This window comes from Festucalex cinctus, chromosome 9 (genome assembly GCF_051991245.1).
Source record: "Festucalex cinctus isolate MCC-2025b chromosome 9, RoL_Fcin_1.0, whole genome shotgun sequence".
In the NCBI taxonomy this organism is placed as follows: domain Eukaryota; kingdom Metazoa; phylum Chordata; class Actinopteri; order Syngnathiformes; family Syngnathidae; genus Festucalex; species Festucalex cinctus.
In genome coordinates this window covers 17,987,603-18,001,746 of record NC_135419.1, presented here as the reverse complement: position 1 = coordinate 18,001,746, position 14,144 = coordinate 17,987,603, and the positions used below count along the sequence as shown (strand labels likewise).

The window sequence follows — 14,144 nt, the reverse complement described above, 5'->3', positions numbered from 1 at the left end:
CTAGAAACATAGTGAAGCAATAGCAAAAGAACACCATTAGATTTTTTTTTCTTTTCTTTTTGTATCTGTGAAATGGGTGAAATCTCATTTCCCATCCTTGTTGCCCGAGCGCGAGAACTCAAGGTCGGCGTCCTTCACCGGACCGTGACAAATGAGGCCCATGTTTGTGTTGGAGATAATGCTGTTAGTTTGTTCTGTCAATTACAAAAAAAAAAATGTCCTTTGTGCTCACATTCAACGTTTCCTGTTTGCTCAATCAGCACTACGTACACACGCGGCGCTTCTGCTCGCTGTTATCATGACATCACAAACTTCATTTCTCTCTCTCTTTGTGGCTCTTTCACACACACACGTACGTACGTACACGGGAACACTGATAACATCAGACAACACACCACTTGCAGGCCAGATAACGATGCTGGGTACCTGCTTCAACACAGCTGCTGCTACAAACCAAGGGAAGAAAATCACGGCCGTGGTATATTAGCAAAATACGAGAGCAAGGTGGAAAAATACAGGCAGGAAAGCAGAGAGGGCCAAGAGATGAGACCAGCGCCAAAGCGGATGAGAGAGCCAGGCAGCAGAATGCACAAGTGAGACAGGAGGTCCCATGATGCTCAGGATATAGCACAAGATGAAATGACCTGTTTCATATTTTTTAGATTTGTGTAATGGTTATGGTGATAGTCCGAATATCAGTCAAAATACATTGAAAATACACTATGACCCAAAGATCATCAAGTATCAAGATATGGAGGTGGAAAGTGGAAGCGATATGTTTTGGAGGTTTCCCTGCAAAGGGGGACACACAGTGATGTTTACAGGGGGAGTGTGGCAGAGTGGCTCACGATTTGGTCTAAGAGGTAAAACAGGTGAGGGCATATTTGTGGTCTGAGCATGCATGCTCAAGTCAAACTGATGATGCAGGTACCAGTACAAGACATCAGAGAGCTTACTGCTTCTTATCTCTCATGATGTACATATGACTATATGTACACACACAGTACATAGAAGCAAAAGACAGCAGCCACAATTCTCTATTTATTTCTCTTCTACCCTTTACAAATTTAAATGCTTCTCATTAGGCTGCAAATTCAAAATCATTCTGATCATTATTCTTGAGTAATGAGTATCAACATTTTTTTTTTACAAATACATATATTTTCTCTCTGTCTCTCGCTCTCTGTCTCTCTCTCTCTCTCTCTCTCTCTCTCTCTCTCTCTCTCTCTCTCTCTCTCTCTCTCTCTCTCTCTCTCTCTCTCTCTCTCTCTCTCTCTCTCTCTCTCGGTACCGGTATTCTGATTATTTTGCATTTTTAAAGTTCCATCATGCTAAGTTTCTGAGGTAAAGGGAACAACATCCTTAATTTTTAGTTATTTTTGTTTAATATAAACATTTGTTATATGTATATATGATTTTTTTTCGACAAGCATTCTTGACTGATCCTTCATGTTATCTATTATTCAGATTTTTAAGTTTATTCGTCAAAAAATTCCACTATGCTAAAACTACTCGGGTCCTTTCACTTTTAACAACACATTTAAAAATAAATAAATAAATAAATAAATAAATAAATATATATATATATATATATATATATATATATATATATATATATATATATATATATATATATATATATATATATATATATATATATATATATATATATATATATAAAATTATTTTTGTAGTATAATTAGATTTTTAACACAAGCCGCCACAATTATTTCTTCATGATGTTTTGAGTGCTTCCACACCTTCATGGCTTTATAGGTACTTTTAAAAAATATATGCATACAGAATGAATGTATAACAGGAAAATAAATGGAATGTTTTATGTTTCACATTTTCATCTTTTGAACGTAAAAATTGACAACGCCACAAAGGTAAATATGAATGTGTCGGCCCCTGGTGGCAAAAACCTATCACTACGTTCGAGTTGGACGAAGTCAACGTGGCAGTGACGTCAAAGCCGGAAATGCCCCGGATCGGCACTTTAACAGAGGTTTGTCCACTTGTTGTTTTTCCCATTTTCCACTAACGTCGAGACGAAAATGGTGTAGCTTTGATCACAAGTAAGTCACACTCGATTCATGTTTATTATTCCACCTGTGTTATTTAATCCTAGCGTTAAATATTCGATTAAATTAGTGTCAGCTAAAGCCAAATAGACGATACGAAGCGACCTGTTAGCATTCTGATGCTAACGTTAGCCTTAGCCGGCTAGTGTGCGATCAGCTGTGACGTCAAAGACGGCCTTCGAGTCGAAAGACCCACATAGATTATCATTTAAGACTAATTAAAGAATTTTTTAAAATATCAAATACAGTTGGGTTTTATAAAGTTTGTGTTTTTGTTGTTGACTAGCTCATCAAGCCAGCTGCGAGCTAGAGGCTAACGCTAAGCATTTGTAATCAGCTTTTTATTTGGTCCACGACGCATGGACACGTCTTCCATAAATAGGATGGGGGGTTGTTTGTTTTTTGGGTTGAGACCTTCCCCCACATATGGACTTTTGTTTTTGGTTGGTTTGTGTCCGCAGGCCAGTCCAACGACGAGGACGTTGCTGCTCCCCAGGCTACGTCGAAGAGGGCCGGTGCTGAGTGTTTTACCGGCCACAGGATGACGTGCCGCGACCGGACCATCGAGTTCCAGTCGGCCTGCAAATCTCTCCAAGGCAGACAGGTTGGATCACGAAACGCTTCTTATTAGTTTAACTGCAGTGAAATTGTTTGCCGAAGTGTGTGCGTTTTCACTCTTAACTTCTCATTTTGCTTCTTTGTTGACTTCTCTTTCTGCCCTTTTTACACTTGAGTTTCAGTTTTCAAGGCCACGCTGAAAAGGAGACAAAAGTACACGACGAACAAAATAAAAACTTAAAATGAAAATGCATTAAAGGGGCTGAACCACAGGGCACAATATTGTAAATAACAGGGGTGTGAATTGCCTAGTACCTGACGATTCGATCCGTATCACGATTCATAGGTCACGATTCGATTTGATACCGATGAATCCCGATATGAATTTACAAGTCGATTGTTACGATTTTTTTTTTTACTCAATTTAGAAAATACCATTCAGTAAACTTGTACATGTACACTGTAAGATTTGTATGAAAGTTTATTATTTATTTATCTCAAACTTCAGTGTTATAACTGTGAGCCACTGTATTTAACAAACAGGTTGTAACCTTTTTCATGTTAGAACAGCATTGAAATAAAATATTAAGGCTTAATGTTCCATTAATATAACATTCTTCCATGCTTAAGGTGTGAAAGTTAGACGTTTTGTTGAATATTTTTTCATCAAAAATTGATGTTAAAAAATCGATTCGGCTGCCTATTGAATCGATTCGAGAATTGCGTGCTGTAGTATCGCGATATATTGCCGAATCAATTTTTTTTAACACCCTTAGTAAATAACATGTTTGACTTGAGTTCCCATTTTGCAGTAACATTTCTGAGAAATAAGGTTTTGTATTTTTTTTATCAATACTGTAACTGTATAATTTTAGGAGAATAAAACTGTACAATTTCGAGTGGGAAAGTATTGATTATTTTACTAGAGTACTATAGTCCTAGAGTTTCCAGAACAGTTGCATATTTTTGTAAATAAAAAGGTGTAATACAGTGTATTACGACAATAAAGTCAGACATTGTTACAGCAAATTTGTAAATGCTCGGGGAAAAAAAATTGACAGTAAGTTTTCAAGGTCATTCATGGAATTTTGATAAGTTTGGGGGGATATTTTTTGCAGTGCGATGTTTTTTATTTTTATTTATTTATTTTTTCCCTCCCTTCATAGCACCGATACTCCTTTTGTACTCTATGTACATGATTGGACGTGTTCACGATATGTTCATATGCTGCCTCTATATTGCCTGCTAATTGTTTTGAGTCCATCTGTGATTAACATAATGTTGTCTCACTGTGTCCTCATGTTCTTTTGCTTTGTGTTCCCGATAGAATGGAGTGCAGCCCAGTAAGCCCGCTCTCAACGCGCTCAGGCAGCGCAGTGACTTCACAGTCATGGCCAAGTAAGTTGAACACTTTTGGGTAGTTCTAATGCTCCATCTTCGTTTTAAGGGAATTGTTGGTGACATCATGCAGGGGAGTATTTTATGGAGCCACAACACTGTCAATAAGATTTGGTATTGGAAAAAAAAATGTGATTGTAGAAAAAGCTGCAGTGGCATTGAAACAATTGGCATTGTATTGGCATTGTAAAACAAGAATTGGCATTGTAAAAGGTTGTATTGAAAAATAAAATACAAACATTGAAAAAACACTATTTTCTTTAACCATACTTTTTTTTATTATGATGTCTTTTTCAATGCCAATCTGCAAAAAAAAATTACGCTCTCTCTTTTTTTGCGAGTTTCACGGTTTTTCAGTTTCAACTCGCTGGGTTTCAGTTTCACTTCTCCTTTTTTCAGTTTCAACTTATTGACAGTGTTTTAACGTGGAGGGGGGAGGGTTCGGGGGCGGGGCTTTGACCGCGTGAACGCGCTAACAGCCTGCAGAGAGGAGGGGAAAGGAGCGCGGCCTCTGGCGGCTAAAGGCAATACTGTACCGAATTCCTTGTGGCAGATTGTCAGAGAGACTCGTGGATAAAAGTTCACCTGGAAGTCCTAAACCGCCAGTAAGTCTGTGTTTTTCTACATATAACCTTGTGGCGTTAAAACCGCCATGTTTGAAATTACTTTATGCATCATGTCATGCTACACTACACCACCCCAGGTATCCAACCATGAAATTTTTATGATTTTTTTTTAAATCAGCAATAATAGTCGACATTTCAATTTTCAAAGGAGTTTTATTTTGAAATGCAACATCAGATTTTGTTCAAAGTACTTTGGTTGGATACCTGGGGTGGTGTAGTGTCCCTTAGAACTGGTCTGGTCCTGGGATAACAAACCGTGAATTTTTTATGATTCTTTATTTTAAGCCCTAAACCAGGTGTTGAGCAGCTTTTATTTTTAAGGTGACCAACGCAGCGGTATGTCACCATAATGCACAGTATTAAAAATCGTTGGGGCGGCTGGCTTGACTTCGTCTTTTCGAGTGGAGGCTGGCCTGACCGCAGTTCGAAATTGACAGTCTCCTCTTCCTGCTCTTTTGTTAAAACAGTTGGGGCGTTCTGTAACGACAATGCCCAAGCCAGCGTCACAAGTTATTTCTTTCTCTTCCCCATAACACTGTACCCTCGTTTCTTACAAAACACCTTTAAAAAAAAAAAAAATTCACTTTACAACGCTCAAAGTAATCGAAATCTGCGTTACACGCCGCCATGTTTACCGAGCTGGGTAAACATAACCTTTGACCGGGACCAGCATGCATTGCGCGCGCTGAGATTCCGATTTGATTAGCATGACATGATGCATAAAGTAATTTCAAACATGGCGGTTTTAACGCCACAAGGTTATATGTAGAAAAACAGACTTACAGGCGGTTTAGGAGTTCCAGGTGAACTTTTATCCACGAGTCTCTCGGACAATCTGCCACAAGGAATTCGGTACAGTATTGCCTTTAGCCGCCAGAGGCCGCGCTCCCTCCTCTCTGCAGGCTGTTAGCGCGTTCATGCGCTCAAAACCCCGCCCCTTACCCCGCCCCCGAACACTCCCCCCTCCACGTTAAAACACTGTCAATAAGTTGAAACTGAAAAAAGGAGAAGTGAAACTGAAACCCAGCGAGTTGAAACTGAAAAACAGTGAAACTCGAAAAAAAAGAGAAAGCGTAAAAAAAAAATTGCAGATTGGCATTGAAAAAGACATCATAATAAAAAAAAAGTATGGTTAAAGAAAATAGTGTTTTTTTCAATGTTTGTCTTTTAGTTTTCAATTCAACCTTTTACAATGACAATTCTTGTTTTACAATGCCAATACTTGTTTCAGTGCCACTGCAGCTTTTTCTACAATGACATTTTTTTTCCCAATACCAAATCTTATTGACAGTGTTGTGGCTCCATAGTATTTGGGCCACACTGGAAAGAAAACAAAAACACGAAGCAGCGTTAAAGAATTATGGAAATAAAGTGAAAACATCATGAGGGAAAAGTTTTACATGAATAAAAGTTTTATGTTATGGGAATTAAGTTGACAAATAACACAAAACCATCATCAATGTGATCACTTGTTTTTTTAAATGTTATTTTGTTGACTTTTTTTTTTTTTCTTTACTCCAACCAGTAATGTTTTTTTTACGGAGCCCCTAAGGTGACATGGTAGGGGGAAAAAACAACTTTGCATTCCCTCGCAAAAACGTTTGCGTTCCCTCGCAAAAATTGGGGGAGAACGCAATCTTTGCGAGGGAATGCAATTTTTTTTGCGAGGGAACACAAAGTTGCTGGGGGTTTTTTTTCCCCATACCATGTCACCTTAGCTTCCGGGTCATCTTCCATGTGACCAAAAACGTCGGATGGATCGTGTAAACAAAGCAGTAGGAAAATACACTCTCCATCCTCGTCGCTTCGGGAAAGCTTTCCCACTGCTTTGTTTCATGTTTACACATTCCATCCTCGTCGCTTTTGATCAGATGGAAGATGACCCGGAAGTACAGTAACTCGTTTATTTAAAAAAAAAAAAGGGGGGGGGGGGGGTGCTCTGTAGTTTTTCAATAAATATTGTTTACATGTCCAGATTAATATGTGAAGCCTCCCCCCTCATTTGCGTTGAGGTTTATGTGAGAAATTTTGACATTAATGCGTGAAAATTATGACTTGAATGTTGTAATGTTATGTGAATAAAGTTGTGTATTTCCGAGATAAAAAAAAAATCACTCAAGATAATTTCAAGATAATCGCATATAGTCTAGTAAATTTATATCAATAAAAACTTGCACATTTTTGTCATAATCATAACTGTGACAATGAAGTAGCATATTTATTTAAAGGTAAAAAGTTGTACATTTTCGTGAGTATAGTCACTAGTCAGTCGCAAGTTGTCCAGTATAAAGTAGTAGTTTCAAGAATAATTTTGTATATTTTATGTATTTTATTTCTTATAGACTGTTGTCATAGTTAAAATAGTCATATATTTACAAAATAAAGTCGTATATTTACGAAAAGTTTTATAATTTTGAATTGATAGTTGTACATTCGTAATAATAAAGCTTTTTTTTTAAGGGAAAATTGTGTATTTTTCTCTATATTCGTAATATTACAAAAATAAAGTCGTATATGAAATTCCTACTTTATTGTCCTGCTATTATCTTTTGGAAAAAGACGACTATGGTTGTGACATTAGTTGAGGTGTTTTTTGTGTATCATGAGATCACGTTTGTGAAGTCACAGATTTTTTTTTTTTTTTTTTATTTTTTTTTGTGTGTGTGTGTATTTTCCTTGTAGGAGAATTGGAAAAGACCTGAGCAATACATTTGCCAAATTGGAAAAGCTCACAATTTGTAAGCTACCTTCATTGCATCCCTGCCTACTTTTGAGTTATTATTTATTGATGTGTATTTGCGGATGCTTCATATTGTTTTTGGTTTGCAGTGGCCAAAAGAAAATCACTATTTGACGACAAGGCGGTGGAGATTGAAGAGCTCACGTATATCATTAAACAGGTGAATGGAAATCTACCATTGCAACATCATGTTCATGTTACTATTATTATATTAATGTTATTTCACCAATTTGGTTTGCCTTTTGTAGGACATTAACAGCCTAAATAAGCAGATAGCACAGCTGCAAGACTTGATCAAGTCGCGTGGAGCGCCGGGGGGCAAACACATCCAAACGCATTCAAACACCATTGTGGTGTCCTTACAGGTAACATCACACACAAACATTGAATTTATCAGACGCATGCGGCACATTCTTGTTTGACTTTTATGCGTCTGGTTGTCCATTTTGAGCCTGAATTGTTAGAATCACTCGCTGAAAAAAAAAAGACCACCGTTTGCTCAATGTGCTGTTTTCTTCCTCACCAGTCCAAACTGGCCTCAATGTCCAATGACTTTAAGTCAGTCCTGGAAGTCAGAACAGAGGTGAGTGCACTACGGGAGAATGTCCGAGGCAACGTGACGGCATATTTAGCGCGTTCCTCGTGGCTTGCGTGCAGAACCTGAAGCAGCAGCGCAGCCGAAGAGAGCAGTTTTCCCAGCCTCCCGCCGCATCCTCTCCGCTCATGGCCAATAATTTCAGTAAGTTTGCTTCCATTTTGTTTTCCCTGCCTCCTACTCTCGTACTCAACTCACTTTGTGTGCGTGCGTGAGTGCTCACCAGTGGCATTCACACGTAAAGTTGTGACGCAAACGGGCATGAAGAATAGCGTGCTTCCTGCTGACTCTGTCAGACTCCTTGAAGACTCTTCTTAAAGTCTCCAGAAGGGGGCTCAAGTCCCCCATAAACAATCCAATGAGTTAAATGTCATGATGCCAATAGTAAATGATTTCACAGAGGAATTTTTCTGTCTTGTGCGGCCGCACGTATTTGACATACCTAAAAACTAAAGCTAAACCGTCTAAGCTTGACCCAATTGTGCTACTTGAATAAAGTGTAATTTTCTGTTGACTGTGCAAGTCAATAAATCATGCCTGGCCTGCTCTTTTTGATCTGTCCTCCTAAAGTGGAAACATGGTTATATTATATAGTTAGATTCTAATTAGGTTTTTCTTTTTTTTTTGTTCTGGCTAAGAGAAACCTTTCTTTGACCCTGCCAGTATAACTTTTGTGGCCTTCACCTCTCAAGCAGTATGATTTCTGTAAATAGCCTCCATTAGAAGGTGAAGTGTGTGTGTGGGGGGAAAAAAGGATGTGCTTTGTACTTGAAATAATTCTAAAAGCAAGTGGTTGGATTTGTAGGTACTTTTGCGTCCAGCATCTTCAGACTCTTTCAATTTTAAAGCGTTTACGACAGTTTACCGTTTGTAACAGAAGTTCCAACAGAAGTATCCCTCCTAAACAAATAATAATAATAATAATAAAATAGTTTGTTTTTTTTATTTACCCAAAATATTTAGTGACCACTATTTCAAACACTGGAACAATTTTTATTTTTTATTTTTTTGTAATCAGGAATGTGTGCAAATAGTGATAAAAAATTGCAATGAAGATACAGTCATGTATTTGACCTTTTTTTTTTTTTTTTTTTTTTTTTTTTTTAACAAAAAAAAATAGGATAAAAAAATCCAATTGGGTTTAGAGCTTCTACATTCTGGTTTGTGAACAATTACAGAAACAAAATAATAATAATTTTAGTAATTACCAATGCTGCTTATATTGGCTTGGTCTTTTTACATTTGTTAACCACTTTATGCGATGTAACTCTCAGGGACTTTATTTTAATGCACACATTTTTTCTAATATAAAACATATTTGTAATTATAATACTGTATTAAAAATACTGCATTTTCCTTGAAATTCCACAAGGACTTGCAACAGATTTGAGTTAAAGTGCTAATGTGCTTTTGGGAAAACCCAGCTATGAATGACTCTCCCTGTATTTGGTCCTCTAGTAATGCAAAAATGAAAACATATTTTAGGGAGCCGCAAAAAAGGGGCCCAGGAGCCGCATGCAGCTCGCGAGCCGCGCAATGACTACCAGGGCTTTACAACCTCAAATGTAAAAGGTATTTCCTTGGACCGCTTGCCTCTCTCAGCGTGTATCATAACAAGCCCGCCCCTTCATTCTGCTTTGCTTGCTTACCTACGTCCGTGTGAGCGCTTTGAACCCGTGTCTTGTCTTTTTTTTCTTTCTTTTTTTTTTTCTTTTTTTTTGTGCTTTGCAGAGAGTTCGGTCCTGATGCAGGACGAATCCCGGAGTCTGGGCGACGTGGCCATCGACATGGACTCTCAAGCGAACCCCCTCCAGCTTCAGCTCATTGACGAGCAGGTTGGTTCACCTCACACCTAAATGATTCTGATTTTTATTTTATTTTATTTTATTTTATTATTTTTTGGGTGGGGGTTCTCGCCCATTAATTCACCTGAAACCTAATAAAAATCCCGTTACCCTTCACCTTTAACCGGATACTTCCGAGTCTCGCCAGAGTCGTGAAGTTGAGCAGGTCGGGAGACCAGAGGAAAGATCGGAGGAAAGAAAGATGAAGCAAAGTGAAATCCAGCCTAACTGTGTTTGTAATTGCCAAAAGATGCCGGCAGAGCATTTTAAAACGGAGAGCATCATAAAGGCGCCGTGCTTCCAGCATGTACGCAAGCATGAACCCATGTTACCTAAAGTTGCAGTTGTCTGTGGTTTAATTATGCAACAGAAACAAACCGCCATTTTGTCACCTAAAATTGACATCACAGCATCCTAAGCGTTCAGGTAAACCGCACTTAACTCATTCAAACCCAAAACCATGTAAATACGTTTATTTAATATTTTGTCCTGCACTCGCAAAAACTTATTTATACTGTTTTGTTTTGATTTTTTTTAATGCAAGAGCATACAGAAGGCTTTTGCTGCACCTTCTAACATGAAGAGGTGGCTTCGAGCAATGGTAGTTATTACAACAAATGGCCAGCATGTGGCAGTAATGTATAAGAGATCAGCCAGGGCCATGTTGTAACAAGCTCTTTTCCCCCACTGTTTTAAACAGATTTGTAAATAATGATGAAACTTAGCTGTATTCTAATGCTAATTGCTGCAAAACGGAAACAGATAGAAATATACTTCTTTTTTTTTTTCCCTGGTGAAAGAAGAGACTAATCTTTCTTTTGGTAGGTTCCATTTTTTTATATAGCAATAGAACACAGTATTCTGTGGGCCTTGCAAAATCAGTCAAAACCCAGTAAAACAGCCGGGAGCGAAGGGTTGCTTCAGTGAAAATGGCTGCCAGTGAATGAGTTAATTACGGATTACAATCCCAGACTATCTAACTATGCAAAAATGGTGCCAATAATAATTGGTATATGGCAAGAGAACCATCCAGAACGCATTAGATAACCACAAGAGAGAACTTGCAAAACACTATCAAATATGAAACTAAACCTCCACCCTGTGATGTAGATCTGAAATAATTTTGTCCCTCAGAAAAAGCTGAAGATTTTCTGTGCCGTTTCTGTTTTGTTTAGGACTCGTACATTCAGAGCCGCGCCGACACCATGCAGAACATCGAGAGCACCATCGTGGAACTGGGCTCCATCTTCCAGCAGCTGGCGCACATGGTCAAAGAGCAGGAAGAGACCATTCAGAGGTTTGTCAAAGGCAACCACACATTTCCGGAAATATGTGTGCGGCGGTGGTATGCCCTGGACTGGCCGCCAGTCAAGTTTACAGAAATGATCAAGCAAAGTTATCATTTGCTCCCACAAACATTTTCAGAATCACTTTGACAGTACCTCAACTTGTCCATTGTGAGGAGGACATAAAAAAATATCTTGCACATTAAATAATTGTCATTTTTGCACTATCTATTCAAATTGTTTCCCACAATTTGATAACAGTGGAACAGAGGTGGGTAATCCAGGTCCAGAAAGTAAAAACCCTGCCACAGCTTGGCTTTAGTCACAGGTGCATCTAATCAACCAGCAGGTAAACAAGTTACATACCAATCAGTCAAGTAGAACTTCCTGTGACTAAAGCCAAACTGTGGCAGGATTTTTACTTTCTGGACCTGGATTACCCACCACTGCAGTGGATGGATATATAAATTAACTGTTTGTTCATTATTGATGTGAACACTTTATATATATATAAAAAAAAATAAAAATAAATTTCACATCTTTCCACAATTCGTCCATCCCCCCCAACCCCCGCCTCCAGTTTTTCTTTTTTTTCTTGTCTTTTTTTTTTTTTATTTAGTTAATTGCAATTGCCCCAACCCAAAATAAATAGCAAAAATAAATAAATAAATAATTGTTTTTCGGATTTCTTTTAACTTAATTGAACGATGATTTTAAGTGAGAAGCATTTTAACCACTTCCACACTGTGTTTTTCATAGCCTGAGTACTAATTGGAAGCATATAAAAATATCATTTTTTTATGTATTTTTTTCCCGGAAAATATTAATGTATGTGTGTATTATTTGTAATGAGTAATTTAACTAATTGACTCGCAGCCATTTTCACTGTAGCAACCCCCTTCGCTCCCGGCTGTTTTACTGGATTTTAACTGATTTTGCAAGACCCACAGAATATTGTGTTCTATTGCTACAAAAAAAAAAAAATGTAACCTACCAAAAGAAATATTAGTCTCTTCTTTCATCAGGAAAGAAAACATATTTATCTGTTTCTGTTTTGCAACAATTATCATTAGAATATAGCTAAGTTTCATTATTTACAAATCTGTTTAGAATTGTGGGAAAACAGCTTGTTTTCATCATGGCCCTGGTTGATCTCTTTTCTCAGCTGCCTCCTGCTGCTCTTTTTTGTAATTACTACCATTGTTTCACCCATTATCTGCAATTCAGAGGCTGCAGCATAAAAAAAACAACACCCCCCCCCCACACACACGCACACACACACAAAACGTCTTTAGGACACTTAATACATTTAAGTATTTCATTTTGGGACCAAATGAGTTAAGATTTAAAATTAAATTTGACTTATTTTTAAACAAATTGCACCAAGGTTTGAACCCAGAACCTCTCGACTGTGAGTCAGAGGTGCTAACCTCTAGCATACCATGCTGCCCGTCATAGCAATTTGTTCAATTGTGTTATATGATTTTGAATATGATTTGTCTAATGTGATTTAAAGATATTATTATTGTAACTTTTTTTTTTTTTTTTCCCGCCCCCCTCAGGATCGACTCAAACGTGGAGGACACGCAGCTGAACGTGGAGGCGGCGCACTCGGAGATCCTCAAGTACTTCCAGTCGGTGTCGTCCAACCGCTGGCTGATGATCAAGATCTTCCTCGTCCTGGTCGTCTTCTTCATCATTTTTGTCGTCTTCTTCGCCTGAGGAAGAACGAAGGGGAAAGCGCGGCAGAAAAGAAAAATGGCAGACATTTTGTGAAGGACGGACCTTAAAATGCAAACTTGGGGAACCCACGGAAGAAATGCGGACTTTTAAATGTTTGGAGGAGTAGAGAACTTTTTTTCCACACGAGAGAACAGAAGAGGTTATTTGAAAGCCCCATTTTTGTAGCGAGTGAATTGAAAGCCGTTCGAAATTGTACTTTGACCAATGATTCATAAACGTTTATGGCTATACTTTAATGGTTTGATTCTGCAAACTGTCTTATAATTTAGATTTTTGTTCATATGTGATATAGTTGCAAGCCAAACTGCAAGCATACATTCTAGGATTTTCGTTTTCCTTTTTGAATTTTTTTTTTCTCACACTGAATTCCAGCCACAACCTTGTAGTATTGAAGTGAATTCATTCTGGTTTCTTTTGTTGTTTCTTTTTTTTCTTTAATTTGCCAAATGTGAGGAGCGAGCACATCTGTGGAGAACTTTGCCGACTGAAGCCCGAGCTGGTCCAATGTGCTCAAGACGGGCCCATAACGTATGGAGCATATAAAATGAAACCGTAACGGACTCACTGCTGGACATCAGCGCTTATGAAGGGTTTTATTTTTGACCCGGAAGTGTCTGCGTGGACGACCTATTGCGCGCGCGCACACACATACACACCCGCTCTGAATTCTCACAATGTACAGGATGTTATTTAATTTACGCATTTTTAAAGAAGAAACAAAGCCTTCTACCACTTGTTTTCTTTTTTTTTCTCCTTGTATTTTTTCCTTCTTAGCTGAACTACCTTGCCTTCCGTGTAAAAAGTGCAAATAGGGACGAACGTGTGTATTGATCAGAAAGTGCATAATAAAACAACGAGGTGCTGGCATTCTTGGGATGTTCTTTTGGGGTAAGAGGATTAGTCAGCTTTCATATAATTAGGCACGGCCTATCTAATTATCACATGATGAAGTTTGTCATATCTTTGGTAATAAATGAATATTAATGTAAAACATAATAGGCCACAAAATGAGTTTTTTTGGGGGGGGTTTTCCCCAATTGTTAACGAAAAAGCAGATTTATTTTTTTTCTCCCCACACCGAAGTGATGCCAGTTCTAGCTGAAGTTACTCTTACTACACGACAAAATATCCACACACAAAAAAAATAAATCACATTCCGCAACATTAGGTACACCTTTCTAATACAAAAAAAGATGCATTTGTTGTATGGAGTAGTATTGAACGGCACTGTGTACCTGAGGAAGTGTTTTTTTTTTGTCAGACCATGTAT

The 14,144-nt window shown here is 38.0% G+C and overlaps 1 protein-coding gene across 3 annotated transcripts; it reads left to right on the top strand.

Moving 5' to 3' along the window:
* The first annotated feature begins 1,767 nt into the window (after positions 1-1,767).
* On the top strand, positions 1,768-13,741 carry stx5a (syntaxin 5A). Of its 3 annotated transcripts, none has more exons than XM_077533062.1 (12): positions 1,768-2,008; positions 2,546-2,688; positions 3,970-4,040; positions 7,349-7,404; positions 7,496-7,566; positions 7,655-7,771; positions 7,933-7,989; positions 8,064-8,145; positions 9,487-9,573; positions 9,733-9,836; positions 11,021-11,142; positions 12,694-13,741. In XM_077533062.1, the coding sequence occupies exons 1-12, from the start codon at positions 1,900-1,902 to the stop codon at positions 12,851-12,853; spliced, it is 1,179 nt and encodes a 392-aa protein (XP_077389188.1). In that variant the 5' UTR covers positions 1,768-1,899; the 3' UTR covers positions 12,854-13,741. The 3 variants fall into 3 exon arrangements, with proteins under 3 accessions (XP_077389188.1, XP_077389189.1, XP_077389190.1); XM_077533064.1 differs by having other exon boundaries at positions 1,938-2,078; XM_077533063.1 differs by lacking the exon at positions 9,487-9,573 and having other exon boundaries at positions 1,925-2,008.
* Positions 13,742-14,144: the final 403 nt, after the last annotated feature.

Bases quoted from the DNA above. Each gene is read 5' to 3' on its own strand.
- stx5a (XM_077533062.1), top strand. From the start codon at position 1,900: ATGTGTCGGCCCCTGGTGGCAAAAACCTATCACTACGTTCGAGTTGGA. The intron at 7,772-7,932 runs GTAACATCACAC...CTTCCTCACCAG, and splicing joins CCATTGTGGTGTCCTTACAG to TCCAAACTGGCCTCAATGTC. The intron at 7,990-8,063 runs GTGAGTGCACTA...GCTTGCGTGCAG, and splicing joins TCCTGGAAGTCAGAACAGAG to AACCTGAAGCAGCAGCGCAG.